The sequence below is a fragment of the Eschrichtius robustus genome, chromosome 16, assembly GCF_028021215.1.
Source record: "Eschrichtius robustus isolate mEscRob2 chromosome 16, mEscRob2.pri, whole genome shotgun sequence".
Classification (NCBI taxonomy): Eukaryota; Metazoa; Chordata; class Mammalia; order Artiodactyla; family Eschrichtiidae; genus Eschrichtius; species Eschrichtius robustus.
The window spans coordinates 63,372,300-63,387,508 of record NC_090839.1 but is presented as its reverse complement, the minus strand read 5'-3'; the positions used below and the strand labels follow the sequence as shown (position 1 = coordinate 63,387,508).

Sequence of the window (15,209 nt, the reverse complement as noted above, 5' to 3'; positions counted from 1 at the left end):
CAGGTTATAAAGAAGAAATGCAAACACTCCCAGAACGACAGCAGAGGGGAGCCCTCTCTTAGCTCTTCACAGCACCCTACCACGCAGGGGGAAAAAATGACATTAGGGAGTGAACTGTGTGCCCCCAAAATTCATATGCTGAAACCCTAACCCTCACCATGACTGTATTTGGAGATGCAGCCTTTCAGGAGGTAATTAAGGTTAAATGAGGTCATAGGGTGGGGCCCTGATCCGAGAAGACTGGTGTCCTTCTAAGAAAAGGAAGAGACACCGGAACTCTCCCCCTCTCCACGTGCACAGAGGAAAGAACACGTGAGGACACAAAGAGAATGTGGCCATTTACAAACCAGGAAGAGAGGCCTCACCCAAAACCCTGATGGCACCATGATCTTGGACTTCCAGCCTGCAGAACTGTGAGAAAATAAATTTCTGTCGTCTAAGCTGCCCAGCCTGGGGTATTTTGCTATGGCAGCCCAAGCACACCGAGACACACAGTAAGCACAGACATTCAAACAGCAACATGAACGCCACGGCAAACGACATGCAGCTGACACTCAGAGGTGCAGAGGCAAGTGTCAGGACTGTCCTTACAAAGTGAGGTCTCGTGACTGATATTCTCAAAGAGGATGTTCAAGGTCTGCAACAGCTGAACGCACACGTAGCGGCCTGACTTCTGCCGCAGGATGTTCAAGAAGAAGACGAACATGTTCTTCTCCAGGAAGAAGCTGGGGAGAGAATGGGAAAGCGTCAGTGGTCTGCTTCTACACGTGGAAATGCATGTCGTCCTCTGGTTGCACGCCCAGCACACGCGTGTGCACCCCAACAAAGGCATCCGCAGAGCAGCCAGATCACACCACCCGTGTGGCCTCGGCTTCTGCGATACCCAGCTCCCACGATGCTGTCCTCCACCAAGAAAAATGCGACCTTTCAGACTCTCTTCCCGGAATGTGAGAACCGTGCTGATTCTGGGAAGCAGTGAACTCCTAGATTTCTGACAGAGTGGGAAGGATCTTTCCCAACTAAATGATTACACAGTGACCCACCTACACTTATAAACCCAACAAGCAGCATTTTCCATCCAATATTTTATAAGCCTAGTTTTCCTCTCTAAGCCTCTTTCCTTTGCTTTCATAGCTTTGAGTGCTCACCAACAACCTGGGAACCAGAGTAATTCCCTACAAAGGGGTAAGATGATGCTGAATATTAAAAGAGTTTGGGTTTCTCAATTAACAAGTCTGTCGTTTCCACATCTAGGGTATGAGAACTGGAAGGAAAGAGAAGGTGCTGATGTGGTCATGGGACCCCAGCTGGTCCCCAAGTCTGCTTTGCCTTTCTTGTCCTGGACGGGACATTTGTCTACATGCAGCCTGGGGGCACTGACTTTGGGGGCACACATTGGCTCTTTTAGTCTTGAAATGCAGACCCCCTAAATGCCTGTCTTTAAAGGAAGAAAATGACGTTTCTAGTTTGGTGTTCTCTGTATTCACGCTAAGACCAGGTAATCTCTCATCTGGGATACTCAGAACAATTCCCGGCAGTCCCGTGGGTCTGCTGGTTGACTCAGTGTTTGGTCTCCCTCTTCCCTCTGCTGTCAAGTGGCAGGAACATGGGCCTGGCACTTGCTCAGTGCTGCAGATCTTCTGTTTGAATCCATGAAAGGGTAAATGAATAAATAAATATGACCTTAAAGAGACCTCTAAATTATTTTCCAACTCTGATTCTGGGAGCCCGTGTGCCTACAAATGCCATCCACGTTGATCCCCAGAATATTTCAGTCATTGGACCTATCGTGTCTTCCTTTGCGGCAGGTTGTACAAAGCACTGACTCCCAAGTATCACCCAACAAGCTCAGCGCACCCCAAGAGCAACTTGGGAACTTGTTAAAATGCTTGTACCTACACCTTGCCCAGGGGTAGATTCCGTAGGTCTAGTGTGAAATCCAGGAGCCTGGATTTTTAAAACTCCCTAGGGTAGTAAGGGGCTCCTTGGAAAAGTGGCTAATTCTAGGGCTGGGGCAGATAAAATGCAAGATGAGCCTGGAGCACCTCAGAGTACCAGAAAGTAAGGAAGTGCTCCAAAAACCAAAAGGATGGGGCTGAGTCAAAGGGACACAGGAAGCGTCCTGAAAGAGCTCCTAGTGCCTGAAGCTGGAACAATGCCAGCAAAACAATAAATAACGTAGTATTGGATTACAATCCAGAGGATAAAATAAATATCCATGAGTCCCTATTGATATACATGTGCCTTGCAGATATTGTGTTTTTCTTACAAATTGAAGGTTTGTGGTGACCTTGTGTTGAGCAAGTCTATTGGTGCCATTTTCCCAACAGCATTATTTTTTAACTGAGGTATGTACATTGTTTCTCAGACACAATGCTATTGGACACTTAACAGACTACAGTACAGTGTAAACATAACTTTTATATACATTGGGACACCAAAAAAATTCGTGTAACTCGCTTTATTGCAATATTTGCCTTATGGCGGTGGCCTGGAACCAAACCTGAAAGATCTTCAAGGGATGCATATAAATAAATGATTGAATAGACAAATAAATGAGGAGAAGAGACAAATCTTCCACGAAGAAGAATTTCAAACAGTGTATGTAGATACTCCCCCCTTTAAGAAGGTGGAGCTTAATTCCCACGCCCCCAACGTCCAGGTGGGCTGGACTTAGCGACTCACTTTCGAGACTACTGTAGGGGAGGGGGAAAGAGTAACTTTAAAGTAAAAAAGCCTGGCAGACACCACCTGAGCCAAGTGATCAGGTTAACCTCTCCAGGAATCATGTGGATATCAGGCACGTTGACATTCTGGGATGGGAAGGACACTTCCCCTCTGTGACACTCTTCCCCAAAATTCCCAGGCTAATCAGGAGAGAAACCCAGATTGGGGGACATTCTACAGAACAGCTGGTCAGTACTTCTCAAAACTATCAAGGTCATAAAAAACAAGAGAAGACTAAAAACCTGTCACAGACCACAGGACACTGGGGAGACGTGACAACTAAAATGACTGTGGGTGCCTGGATTGGGATCCTGGAGCAGAAAGAGGATGCTAATGGAAAAACTGGTAAATTCCAAATCAAGTCTGGAGTTGACGTAATGGTGATGTTTTAACAAATGCACTCTAGTCATATAAGATATTAACAGGGAAACGGCGTGAGGGGTAAATGGGAACTTTCTGTACAATCTAAATCTAAAATTATCCCCAAACTTAAAAATGGATTAAAAACAAGTTCTCTTGGGGCCTCTGTGGGGCAGTGATTTAAGAATAACTGGGCCTCTAAGAGCTCGGTGGTTTTTCTAAGATGACAGACGGACTCGTCCATTCTAGTAAAGGTGACGCGGTTTCTAATCTTTAACCCAAGGGTCTTTTCTCATTTCCATAAACAGATACCGAGCAACCAACAAAGAGTAAATTCCCCATGGGTCCTGAAAGGCAACTAGTCCCGCTTATGAGCAACACCTATTTATTACTCGTGTCTTCCCTTGGGGAACCCAGCCAGTGTCACAGGTCTGCATTTTAAACAATTTGCATTTTCCACAAGTAGCTCCGTATTAGCAAACCTCACTGACGAAAATATAGAGCTATCCAGAAAATCAGAGCATCTAATAAGAAGCCAGGTTGGAAATGGAACACCTGTATTTGTTTTCAATGGGTTTTTTAAGTGGCCTCAACACTTACAATTGAGATTATTTTATATAAAAATAAAATCTGTGTTTGGTGGTTGTCATAACCCCAATCCTTCTGCACTCAGACGCTGGGACAGGTCTGTTGAGGAAAGTAGTTCATGGGTTACGGCCTTTGCTTTTTAACTGTCCAATAGGGACACCTTTTTTTTTTTTTTTATAAATTTATTTAGTTATTTATATTTTATTTTTGGCTGCATTGGGTCTTCATTGCTGCGTGCGGGCTTTCTCTAGTTGCGGGAGCGGGGGCTACTCTTTGTTGTGGTGCGTGGGCTACTCGGTGAGGTGGCTTCTCTTGTTGCGGAGCATGGGCTCTAGGTGCGCGGGCTTCAGTAGCTGTGGCACACGGGCTCAGTAGTTGCGGTGCGCGGGCTCCAGAGAGCAGGCTCAGTAGTTGTGGCTCACGGGCTCTAGAGCTCAGGCTCAGTAGTTGTGGCGCAAGGGCTTAGTTGCTCCGCGGCATGTGGCATCTTCCCGGACCAGGGCTCGAACCCGTGTCCCCTGCACTGGCAGGCGGATTCTTAACCACTGCGCCACCAGGGAAGTCCCAATAGGGACGCCTTTTAAAATGATCATTTGCTAACATTTCTTGAGTGCCTAACTCTGTATCAGGCACTGGGCAGGGAACTTGCTCTCTCTCACTTAAAGATGAGCAAACTGAGGCGGGCCTGAGACTCTTCACCTAGGAAGTATGAGAGTGAGGAGAAACCCCTCCATGGGCTCTAGGTGTGAGCCGCTGCTTCTCCACTTACCAGCTGTTTGACCTTGAGCATAAAAAGGGGTGGGGATGAGGATAAGGATGGGGATGGGGATGGGGATGAAGATGGGGAAGGGGATGAAGATGGGGAAGGGGATGAAGATGCGGATGGGGAAGGGGATGGGGATAAAGATGGTGATGGTCCTCTACCCTCGGGTAGTTGGGAGACTTAGAAGGATTATCTCATCAAGAGCTCAGCACTGTGGCCACCCATCAGTAAACACAATCAATGTTAGCCCTTAGTGTCTCCACCCAGGGAAGGGTCTTTTCAGTTCACTTAGAATCTAACTACCCAAGACATTTTCTCCTTCCTTTGGGGGAGATAATCAGACATTACTTGGAAAATTATCCATGATATTTTCAGATTTTTCTAGGGACACTCTTTTCCATAACTTTCCCATTTTCAGCAGGCATTTTTACAGTGTTTCAAGGACATTTTAGAGAGGCAGAGAGAGAGGGAGAGAGAGAGATATCTGTGCAGAACCAAATTGGCATCAAATCCTGACATCATCAGGAATGACTCATGGTACACATTTAGAAAAATATTCAAAGGAAGAAGAAGAATCAAAAAACAAAAAACAGGAAACCCTTACTCAAATACAGAGCTGTCATTCTGATCCCCCCAGATCAGAATCTCGGTGATGGATCGGATGGTCTCCACCAGCAAGTTCCTGTTCTGTTCTGTGACGGTGGTGTTTTTGGTCAAAACGTGGTACAGATACCTGAGAGAAAGGAAAAAAAAAGAGAACCAAAGGTTACCAGTTGAAATGTAAGCCAAGCTCAGTGACCATTAGCAACATTTTAGGGACAATTTGGCTGTGCTTTTTACAGACACAGTTGTTAGCACAATTCCCATTCAGAGGAGACATAACTCACCACCTGAGAAAAATGGCAGACAATGCTTCAAAGTGTTAAATAACCAGGGACACACCAACCCAAACTGAGGCAAGACTGTCAAGCTTTTGAAGACAGCCATCCTCAAACTCCAGTGTGTGCAAGAGAATGACGTGGAGAGCTGGACAAAGCGGGGCCACAGAGCCCACCAGAGACTCAGATTTAGTGGCACTGAAGGAAGACCAGGCATCGGCCTTTTTCACTCTCCTGCGTGATTCTGACGCTGACGGAGCAAGTGGAGACACACGGCTCAGTGCCAAAAGCCTAAGACCCGCTGCCTGGCTGATGCAGAGATCAGACGTGGAGTCACACAGCAGGGAGGGTGGTCCCAGAGCCAGTGGCTGGGCACAAATCAGGTGCCGTCATGATCACCCTTGGAATGCCCTTAATCCCCCATGAAGCACAGAACTGATGGCTCAGGTGAAGTAGGTGGCTTGCAGTTCAAGGGCACAGCTCTTATTTGCTGTGTACAGAGTAAAGTGAAGTGGGTTTGAGAGGCGATGGCCATGTATTCAGTACTTCCCCCACCTGAATGTGCAGGGCCAGGCGGGCCCGGCCTAGTCCTCGAGGCCCTCTGCCGCTGGTGAGGGCAAAGCCAAAGCATCGCAGAGGCCACTCCCGAGCAGTGCGGGGACTAGCAGCCTGGCGATGCCCCGGGGGCGCCACCTGGCGCGGTTTTAAGAGAGTGTCTCCAGGGCCGGCAGACTGAGGCAACTTCAGCTGTCATGGCTTGGGAAGGAAAAGGGGACAGCAAGAGGGAGCGACTCAGGAAGAGTCACTTCCCGACTTCTTTTCTGGCCACCTTCAGTTTGGGGGTGGGGGACTGGCGAGAGAAAGGCAGGGAAAGACTGGATAGGTCATACCATTGAAGATCTCTAAAAATGGGTAGGATGTAAAGAGGTAGAATCTTGCAAATGGAACCACAGGAGCCATCTGCTGCTTTAGGGGGTTTTAGTTATTAGTGCTTGTGCTGTTTGCCTAAAGACATACTATAATCAGTTTTTAAAAATCATTTAGTTAATCTAATTAATTAAAACTACATGCAACTTTTAACATGCAATAACTAGCATAGCTCTCCCAAAACAGAACTCTCCAGCACCTGTGCCCAAATCCACCGGCAGGGCCATGTGTGTGGGGGTGAGGCCAGTGGTCCCCTGTGATTAGGTGACTCCACAGCACTGACCCACCCTGGGATGAATCCAGGGGACCCACTCGTGAATCTATGTCTCCATCTTGCCTCGAGTGCCTCTTCCCCAAAAGGCTCAAAGAGCAGAGTTTTTCAAATTGTGGTTCACGGGCCTCCTGCATCAGAATCACCTGCTTAAGTTGCAGATCCTGGCTTCCGAGCCCGGACTCCCGGAATCTGAGCCCTGGGTGCAGGGCCCCAAATCTGCATTTTGAAGGAGCTCCCACTCACGCCATGGCCGTCAGTGACACTGCCCGTGCAGTGCACAGTGCGCCCCCCCACCTGCTGTGACAGGCGTTGTTGGCAACGTGGGGAGAGGCGGATGCTCCCCACTCTGGTGTTTCCTTCTGCGTAGGGGACAACATGCATTAGCACCTCACTGGCACACTCCTGGCCCAGGAGGCAGCAGCGTGGGTAAGTGGGTCTGCTCTGAAGACCCCCAATAGGGACAGGAGAGGTTAAAATCTTGACGATCAGCCCTGACTTCTATTCACTGTGCTTTCTGCCTGGAATACCCCTGCTGCCCCGACCAACCAGCAAACTCTTACTCATATGTCAAAACCCAGCTCAGGCATCTCTTGGTGAAGCCTTCTCTCTGGCACCTCTGTACCCATATGCATTTGCTGCGGAACAGACCACCCTGATTGGCAATGATCTGTCTCCTTTACTAGACCTGAGCTCCTCAAGGTCAGGAACATCATCTTATTGATCTTGGTGACCCCAAAAGACTCCAGAATATCTGGAACACAGTAGGTGCTCAGTAAATGCTGAATGGGGGAAGGGTGGAGGACCATCTCCATGAATATAAGGTAGATCAGAGCATACAAGACCAAACATAGTCAAGGAGCCAAATGCCAAATACAGCAAGTAGTGGAACAGAGTGGTAGTGAAGAGTTCAAATATTTGGAGTCCAACAGACAGACCTGGGCTTGATTCCTGGCCCTGTCACTTCCTATGAGTGGCCTTGGACAAGGCACTTACTCTCTCTGGGCCTCAGCTTCTACAACCATCAAGGCCTCCTTGCTGGACTGTTCCAGAGATTTGATGTGATAGCACATAGAAAGAGCTGAGCATGGTGCCTGGCACACAGTAAGCGCTCAACAGATGCAGGGCTAGCTGCTACTACTATTATTATAAGGTGGTCGTTATGAGGGGGGCTGTTATTAAAATCATTATTAAATTATACAAAGAATATTCCAAGAACGTAGGAAGGAGAGATCAGGCTGGATCCAAACAGTCATGAAAAGAGGACTTCACTGCAGGAGTTACGGGAAGGTCCAGAGAAACCAGAGCAGGAAGTGGAACGTTTGGTATTAGCTGGGTGATGTCAAGCAAATTACTTAATCTCTGTACCTCAGTTATCTCACCTGTAAAATGGGAGCGGCAATAGCACCTAAATACTTTAGTACTTACCCATCATGGTGTCGTTAGGAACAAACAAGTAAAAAGGTAGGTAACTAACCTGGCAGTTCCCATGGATGATACAAGTGCCAGCTATTACTGTTGTTATCATTGCCTTCACTAAATAACCCCTCAAAAAAATTCTAGTAACTATGAGGAGGCCCTTACAGACAAACCCAGGGGAAGGGCAGGGTGTTAAGTCTTGAAAAGAAGATTCTAGGCACCCCCACGTGCGGTGCATGGCCTACATGCCTGGCCCTGTGTGCGGGCCTTCCTGTGACCCTCATACTCGCAGTAACCTGGGGCCGTGCACATCACTAGCACGGCACAGGCCAGGACAGGAACTGAGGGACGCTCGGCAGCTCATCTGCAGCCAAAGGGCAGAGGCTGGCTCAGAGGGCTCCAGCCAATCCCCCTCCTCGGCAGGGCTTGCTGCGCTCTGCCTTTCTCAGTGGCGCCATCTGCTGGCACGTGGTGATGCCGCGCCGGGGTTTCACCGCATGACCACGCATGAAGTTGGGTACCTTTTCACGTGTTCAGAACCATTTAAATATCTACTTTTGTGAGGTGCCTGTGCAAGTTTTTTGCCCATTTTTCCTAGGTAGCGAACCTTTTTTCTTATTAATTTGATGGAGTTTATGCATTCTGAATACAAATCCTTTACTGGATATACATATGGCAAACATTTTCTCTGAATGTGGCTTGCCTTTTCACTCTCTTTACAGTGATCCTTTGATGAGCAAAAGTTCCTAATTTTAATGCGGTCCAGTTTATCAATCTTTCCCTTGGATAGTGTTTTTTGTATCAACCTTAAGACATCCTTACCTACCCCAAGGTCATGAAGAAATGCTGTTTTCTTCTTTTCAAAAGTTACTATTTTACCTTTCACATTTTGACTTAGAGTACATTTGAAACTCATTTTTGTGTATGGTGTAAGATACTGGCCAAAATTCATTTTTTCCATATGGCTATCTAGTTGATTCAGCATCATTTACTGAAAAGGTCCTCATTTCTCCAAAGCACACCGATGTCACCATTGCCATTAATCAGGTGACCACGCATGGGACTCTTTCTGGATGCTCTAGTTCCACTGATCTATTTGTTTACCTTTGTGCCAACACCATGCTGTCTGATCACTGCAGCTTTATAATAAATCTTGCAATGTGATAATGTAAGTCTTCCAACTTCTTTCCTTCTGGTTTTTTTTTTATTATATTGGCTATTCTTGGCCCTTTGAATTTCCATATAAATTTAAAAATCACCTTCTCAATTTCCACAAAAATACCTGCTAAGATTTCCTTTAAGACTGCCCTAAATCTATAGCTAAATATGGATAGAACTGACATCTTTTGGAGAGTGTAACACGATGACATTTACATTTCCTTCAAGGGTTGCTGGATAGGGGACTTGCACATCTTTTGTGAGATTTATTCCTAGGTATTTGATGGGTTTTTTGATGCTGTTGTAAATGGGAGTGTTTTAAACTACTCGTTTTCTAAATGTTTGTTGTTGGTAGATGGAAACACCCGCTAGATCTCAAGCTCTGAATTCCCACCGCACTGGCCCATCTTTTCGCCCTCACGATGCCCTAGCACACTGTTTTTGGTATTCTTTTTGGAAGAGACCCTCGATATATGTTTGCTTAAATGTAGTGGGGGAAAAAAAGAAAGAAAGCTGAATGGATTAAAGATTAATATTTTAATGCTGCGTCTAACTCCAGGGCTTTGGAAGATCAAGTAATTCAACTACCTCAGAGATACTAATATAGTTTAATAACTTTTTGGTTTTAAACGTAACACTCATTTTAGAAAGGTTGGAAATCTCAACAACGACAAAAAAGAGAAATGGCAATTGTCAATCATGCCACTGCCCAGAGATGACCACTGCTGGAGTTGCAATCTATTTCCTCGGGTCTTTTTCTTTGCTATGGATATTACTGGAGTTGAGCTCATGCTGTATGTCCATTACCATGCCCACCTTTTTTCCCACCTCTGGCTAAAATAAAAGCATTTTTGTTATTGGCAACTGTTCTCAAGCATCAGTAGTGACTACGCAGTACACCACTGAAAGGACGGCACAGCAGTTCCTGGGCATTAGATTCCTAATTGTTCAGATGATCAACAAGGTTACAACAGCCATCTCTATGTGCAAGGCTGTGTTCCCTATCTAGATAAGATTCCAAGGACAGTGACAGATTTTTCTCTTACAATGATAATAACTGTTACAACGATAACATTTTCTCTCAAACTCTATGTGTGTACATTTTTACCATCATCATCATAAAAACAGTTGCAGCCTCCTGGGCTTTCCTGGTGGTGCAGTGGTTGGGTGCCCGTCTGCCAATGCAGGGGACACGGGTTCGAGCCCTGGTCTGGGAAGATCCCACATGCCGCGGAGCAACTAAGCCTGTGCGCCACAACTACTAAGCCTGCGCTCTAGAGCCCGCAAGCCTAGAGCCCATGCTCCACAACAAAGAGAGGTCACTGCAATGAGAAGCCCGCGCACCACAGCGAAGAGTGGCCCCCGCTTGTTGCAACTAGAGAAAGTCTGCGTGTAGCAATGAAAACCCAGTGCAGCCAAAAATAAATAAATTAATTAATTTAAAAAAATAAATAAATAAAAATAAAAACAGTTGCAGTCTCCTATTGCCAGGCCCTGTTCTGAATGCTTCAGATGTGTTCACTCATTAAACCCTTACAACAATCCTGCAGGGCTGATGATCTGGGGAGCTGAGGCTCTGGGAGGCTAGGACCTGCCCAGAGTCCCAACAGAAGGACAGGGCACCCAGGCAGTAATCCCTTGCTTGTAACCATTATAGTATAGAAGATGCAAACAATGAGTTCAACACTTTTATTAGCCAAGCATTTCCATGAAGTTATGAATGCCTAGCACACAAGACAACCAAATAAACAAACTGAAAAGGCATGACAACACTATTCAGATCTCAAGATAAGTGCTTATCACTGACTCTTTTTCCACTTCATTGGAAAAGAGCCGGCATTATCATATCTCCAGAGAAAGTTCTGCAGAATGTAGAACCCCAATTTCAGGCTCTTGCACATGAGCAAACTTTACTTTGAGAGACAAGCTTAGGAGCTTGAAACGCCTGGAGACAGAAAAACTGCAGCCTGTTACCAACGTGCAACCAACACATTAGAGGCTCATCACCAAGGACTACGGGCTGTAAACAAATCCCTCCTCCACAGACTCTGCTTTCTCAAGACACTCACTGATTTCACAAGTTAAACGATTACAGTTAATAATAATTATGTCCACTTCAGAGACAGACATACTAAATTCAAATTCATACAAGTTTTATGACTTGTATCATGCCTCTTAGGATGCTCCCATTGGAAGATACTGAAACATGCGCAAGCTAGAGTGTGAGGAAGGATAGGGCCTAGGGGGGCTGGAAACCCACTCCCCCGAAGCACATCCCCCAGATAACAAGGTCTGGGGTGAGGGGACACGGAGCCTGTGTCTGTGTGGCCTCCTCAGCACCAGGGCAGACAGCTCCCAGAGGGTCCTACTCTGTGTCCTGAAAACCCCCATTTGGTCAGGATCCAGCCTTCTGGCCAGCAGGACAAGGAGAAGCTCCAGGCAGGGTGGAATCGGACTAGAAGACTAGCAGAAGGTGTTAAAGGTGGTGCTTCTCCTGATGAATCACCCCTGAAAGATGTCAAACTGGGCCAGCGGGTGAGGCCGGGACTGAGACGCTGAGATGCCGGGGAGCCGGCAATCACGGCGAGAACGTAGCAGGGCTTTCAGCCCTAGAAAAAGTCACAGCTCTGGCACAGGCGCTGTGCCCAAACTGGCAAGAGCAAACTGCTGTTAAGAAAAGTCAGGCCAGAACTCGCCTCTTTCGTTCATCCTATGACGAATTCTTGTTGATCTTTTACTGCGTGCTAGGCCCTGTACCGGCATCTGACAACTTCCACGTGAACAAGCCACCCAGGCCTCTGTCCTCACAAAGCTTACGTTCAAATCTGGGAGTAGCAAACAAACATATTCAAGTAAGACCATTTCTGATAGCGAAAGGTCATGCCTGAGGAGCCCTGGCCAGCTTCCTGGGGATCTAACTCACAGGTGGGATAAAGCTTGACGAGCCCAGAGCACCTAGCAGCTGGTCTAACTCTTTGGCGATGAGAAGACCTTATGATAACATGCTGAGTGAGACGGTGGGAGCAAGAACAGGAGAAGCTACAGATGACGGTAAAACTTCTTGTTGGCTTAAGTCACCAGGGCAATTTTTATGAAAGAATTGTTTAGGTTTGTTTTGTTTTGTTTTGTTTTTTGTGGCCATGCCACGCAGCTTGTGGGATCTTAGTTCCCAGACCACAGATTGAACCCGGGCCACCGCAGTGAAAGTGCTGAGTCCTAACCACTGGACTGCCAGGGAATTCCCAAGAATTGGTATTTTAAGGATACAGTTAGGCATCTGGAGAGAGCACAGGTGCAGACAGGTGAGGTGTGTGCAACAGTGAGGGAGAGAAGGACCATCAACGTGAAATGGCACAAGAAACACCCCTGGGCTACTGCAGGCACTACCCTCACGTACTATAAGACAGAAGCAGGCCCTGAGGGGACGCGCCTCCAATCCATTCTCCAAACTTCGGCCAGACCACAGCACACGGCTCCCCACTGTTCTCAGTCTAGTGTCCAAATTCCTCAACAGGATTTACAAGGCCCAGTGGGACCTAGGCTCTGTGACCTCTCCCGCCTCATGGCTCTGCTCTCGGGCCCTACACACCCCCTTGCCCTGTGTCTCTCTCCTGCAGGCTTCTCAAACGCTGTTTCCTCTGCCTGCAGCATCCCCCCTTCCAGCCTGCCCCCTACTGCCTGTAACAACCACTCATCCTTTATGTCTCCACGTAAATGGGTGTCTGCCTACCAAGGATGCTCCTGGCTCCCCAGCTGGGGTGAGAGGGTCTACATCTGTGCTCCCAAGCTTAGATGGGTGGGAACAGTCTGGAGCGCTCTGATGGCCTGGGGGAACTTTAGACTTGACATAATGGATGCCTCGGACTCACTATGAGTGATACGATGAATATGATACTCTAAGAAAATGAAATCTGGCGATACTGTACCCCAAGCTCTAAAACTAATCAGTGCTATCTTAGGCAAAAGTTGAATATACCAAGAGTAGGTGAACGTCTGCCTGCTGGGTATACATTCCTCTTCTCCCTAACTTTCCTACGCTGAACCATCCCTTTCTCTCATTCTCTGTCCACTAGCTTGGAAGGAGCTGATGCCACCCTGACTCCAGGGAAGGGCCACTTAGAGTACCCCATGCCCCCCTGTCACAGTGACTAGCTCAGGGGCGGGCATGAGACCCCAGGCTGGTTCAATGGTGCTCATTTCTGGACTTCTGCTGGCAATATTAAGAAAAGAAGCTCTCTTTTTCTCAGGGGTTGCTAAGCTGATACGATGTAAGCCTGGAGCATGCTGAGAATGACACCAACCCAGAAGAAAGCGGAGACAAGAACTGGAAAGAAGCACATACAGACAGCTTCGTCTGAACACTGAGACTCAGCTGTGGCTTAGCTAGGACAGCCTGTTCAGTGGCAAGAGCCAATCAGTTCCATTTGGGGCTTAAGGCAATTCCAGCTGGGCTTCTGTCACTTAAAACCAAGAATCTTGACCCATACACAAAGGCGATTAGAATTAAGACAACAACACAACCCAACACCAAGAAAGTTCTAGCAGTTTGTGGACTCGCCGTCCCTAGTGAAGGTGATGCTTCAGTAGCAATCAGGCAACTCCAGCAGTCAAGGTTTCTGCTTGTCAATGTCACAGCCTTGCCACTAGTCTGGGCAATAAACCACCCATGATGTGTAGCAAATGACCTCTTACTATTTCAATCTGCCTCAACTAAATCACTAACTCCATTCAGTAGACAGAGACCACAGTACACAGCTTTCCATTATTTAGCAAAAGTAAAACCCTGTCTTACAGGAAGATTCCTTTCCAGTTTGAAAGCCAGGAATGTTATGAATAATGTGGTTCAAAAAGGGTTTCCAGCTCTCCGTACTATCTTCTCAATTGTTCTGTAAATCTCGAACTGTTCTTAACAGTAAAGTCTATTTAAAAAAAAAAAAAAAAAAGGAAGAGGGTTCCCAGATGCTTTGTGTGCCCCCCTCCCAAAACTGTCAATTCTAAATTCGTTTAAATATCTTAATCTCTCCTCTCTACCCACACTGCCCTAAGTCAGGGCAACAGTGTATTAGGAACTGTCACTTGTCACTGGTAGAGTGACCAATTAGTACTGGCTGCCCAGGACTTTCCCAGTTTTAGCACTGAAAGTCCCACGTCCTGGGAAACCCCTTAGTCCCAGGCGCCCCGCAACGGTTGCTGGCCCTCCGTATCAGAGGAAGCCCAAGCCCTGTTCTACCTCCAGCCTTGTGTCCCATAACTACCAGCCCCACCTTGACACTCCACAAACCCCAGGGCCGCCCCCACATCCCGCTGCTGCACATGGCGGTTCCTGCTCGTCCTTGACAACTCTGCTCCGGCTGCCTACCCCAGACAGCTTCCAAGAAGGGTTCCCACCGAGCCCTGAACCTACGGTGGTCCCAGCACTTGTCATACCACAGTCACTGGTTCTATGGCTATCTCCCCCACCAGCCAGCGAGCTCCCTCAGGGAATGGGCTGTTCTGTGCCCAAGCATCGGGGTGGGCACTAGCTGTTTATGGCACTCTTTCCCAAGTCGCTTTGGGGTCTTCTAAGCCCCCCTCCAACACACAAATCGCCAGGTTCTTCAGGCTACAGTATGGATTCAGCTGATCCGCCAGATCCGGGGCAGGCAGCTCTGGTTTCCAAAAAGCACCCAACAGCCGTGTGACCTAAACAATGAACCTGGGCAGTTCCCAGGCTACTTCAAAGGAACCTGAGAACCTTTACCACTCCCTGGCTGGGCAGAGGGCGAAGACAGCCATTGGGCAGTGAGACTCAGCCAAGTTGAAAGTCTTCCCAAACTGACTTTTAGGAAATTTTACTCAAAAAGACAGTGTAATGAGTGCAAACACTTAAGTCAAATCCTGGCTTTGACACTTTTCAGCTGTTGTCACCTTGGACAAGTGACTGAACCTCTTTGGACCTTAATTTCCAGTCTAAAAAATGGAAACAATAATATTTCTGACAACTCCTAAGACTTGTGAGGACTAAAGGAAATAACACACAGGAATTCCTTAACAAGCACCTGGCACCGAAAATGCATTCAATAATTACTAAAGTAATTTAAAAGGGCTAGAGTCAGGCAGAGTTAGGTGAGAGCTTGCA

At 47.2% G+C, this 15,209-nt stretch overlaps 1 protein-coding gene across 4 annotated transcripts in view; it reads right to left on the bottom strand.

The window, feature by feature from the left end:
- Positions 1-15,209, bottom strand: part of CLEC16A (C-type lectin domain containing 16A) — a 208,705-nt gene that overhangs the window by 191,439 nt on the left and 2,057 nt on the right. For all 4 annotated transcript variants that reach the window (XM_068565832.1, XM_068565833.1, XM_068565834.1 and 1 more), the window contains exons 2-3: positions 5,043-5,171; positions 592-725 (exon numbers count right to left, since the gene is read on the bottom strand). In XM_068565832.1, the coding sequence (XP_068421933.1) occupies positions 592-725; positions 5,043-5,171 (263 nt within the window). The remainder of the gene's footprint in view (positions 1-591; positions 726-5,042; positions 5,172-15,209) is intronic.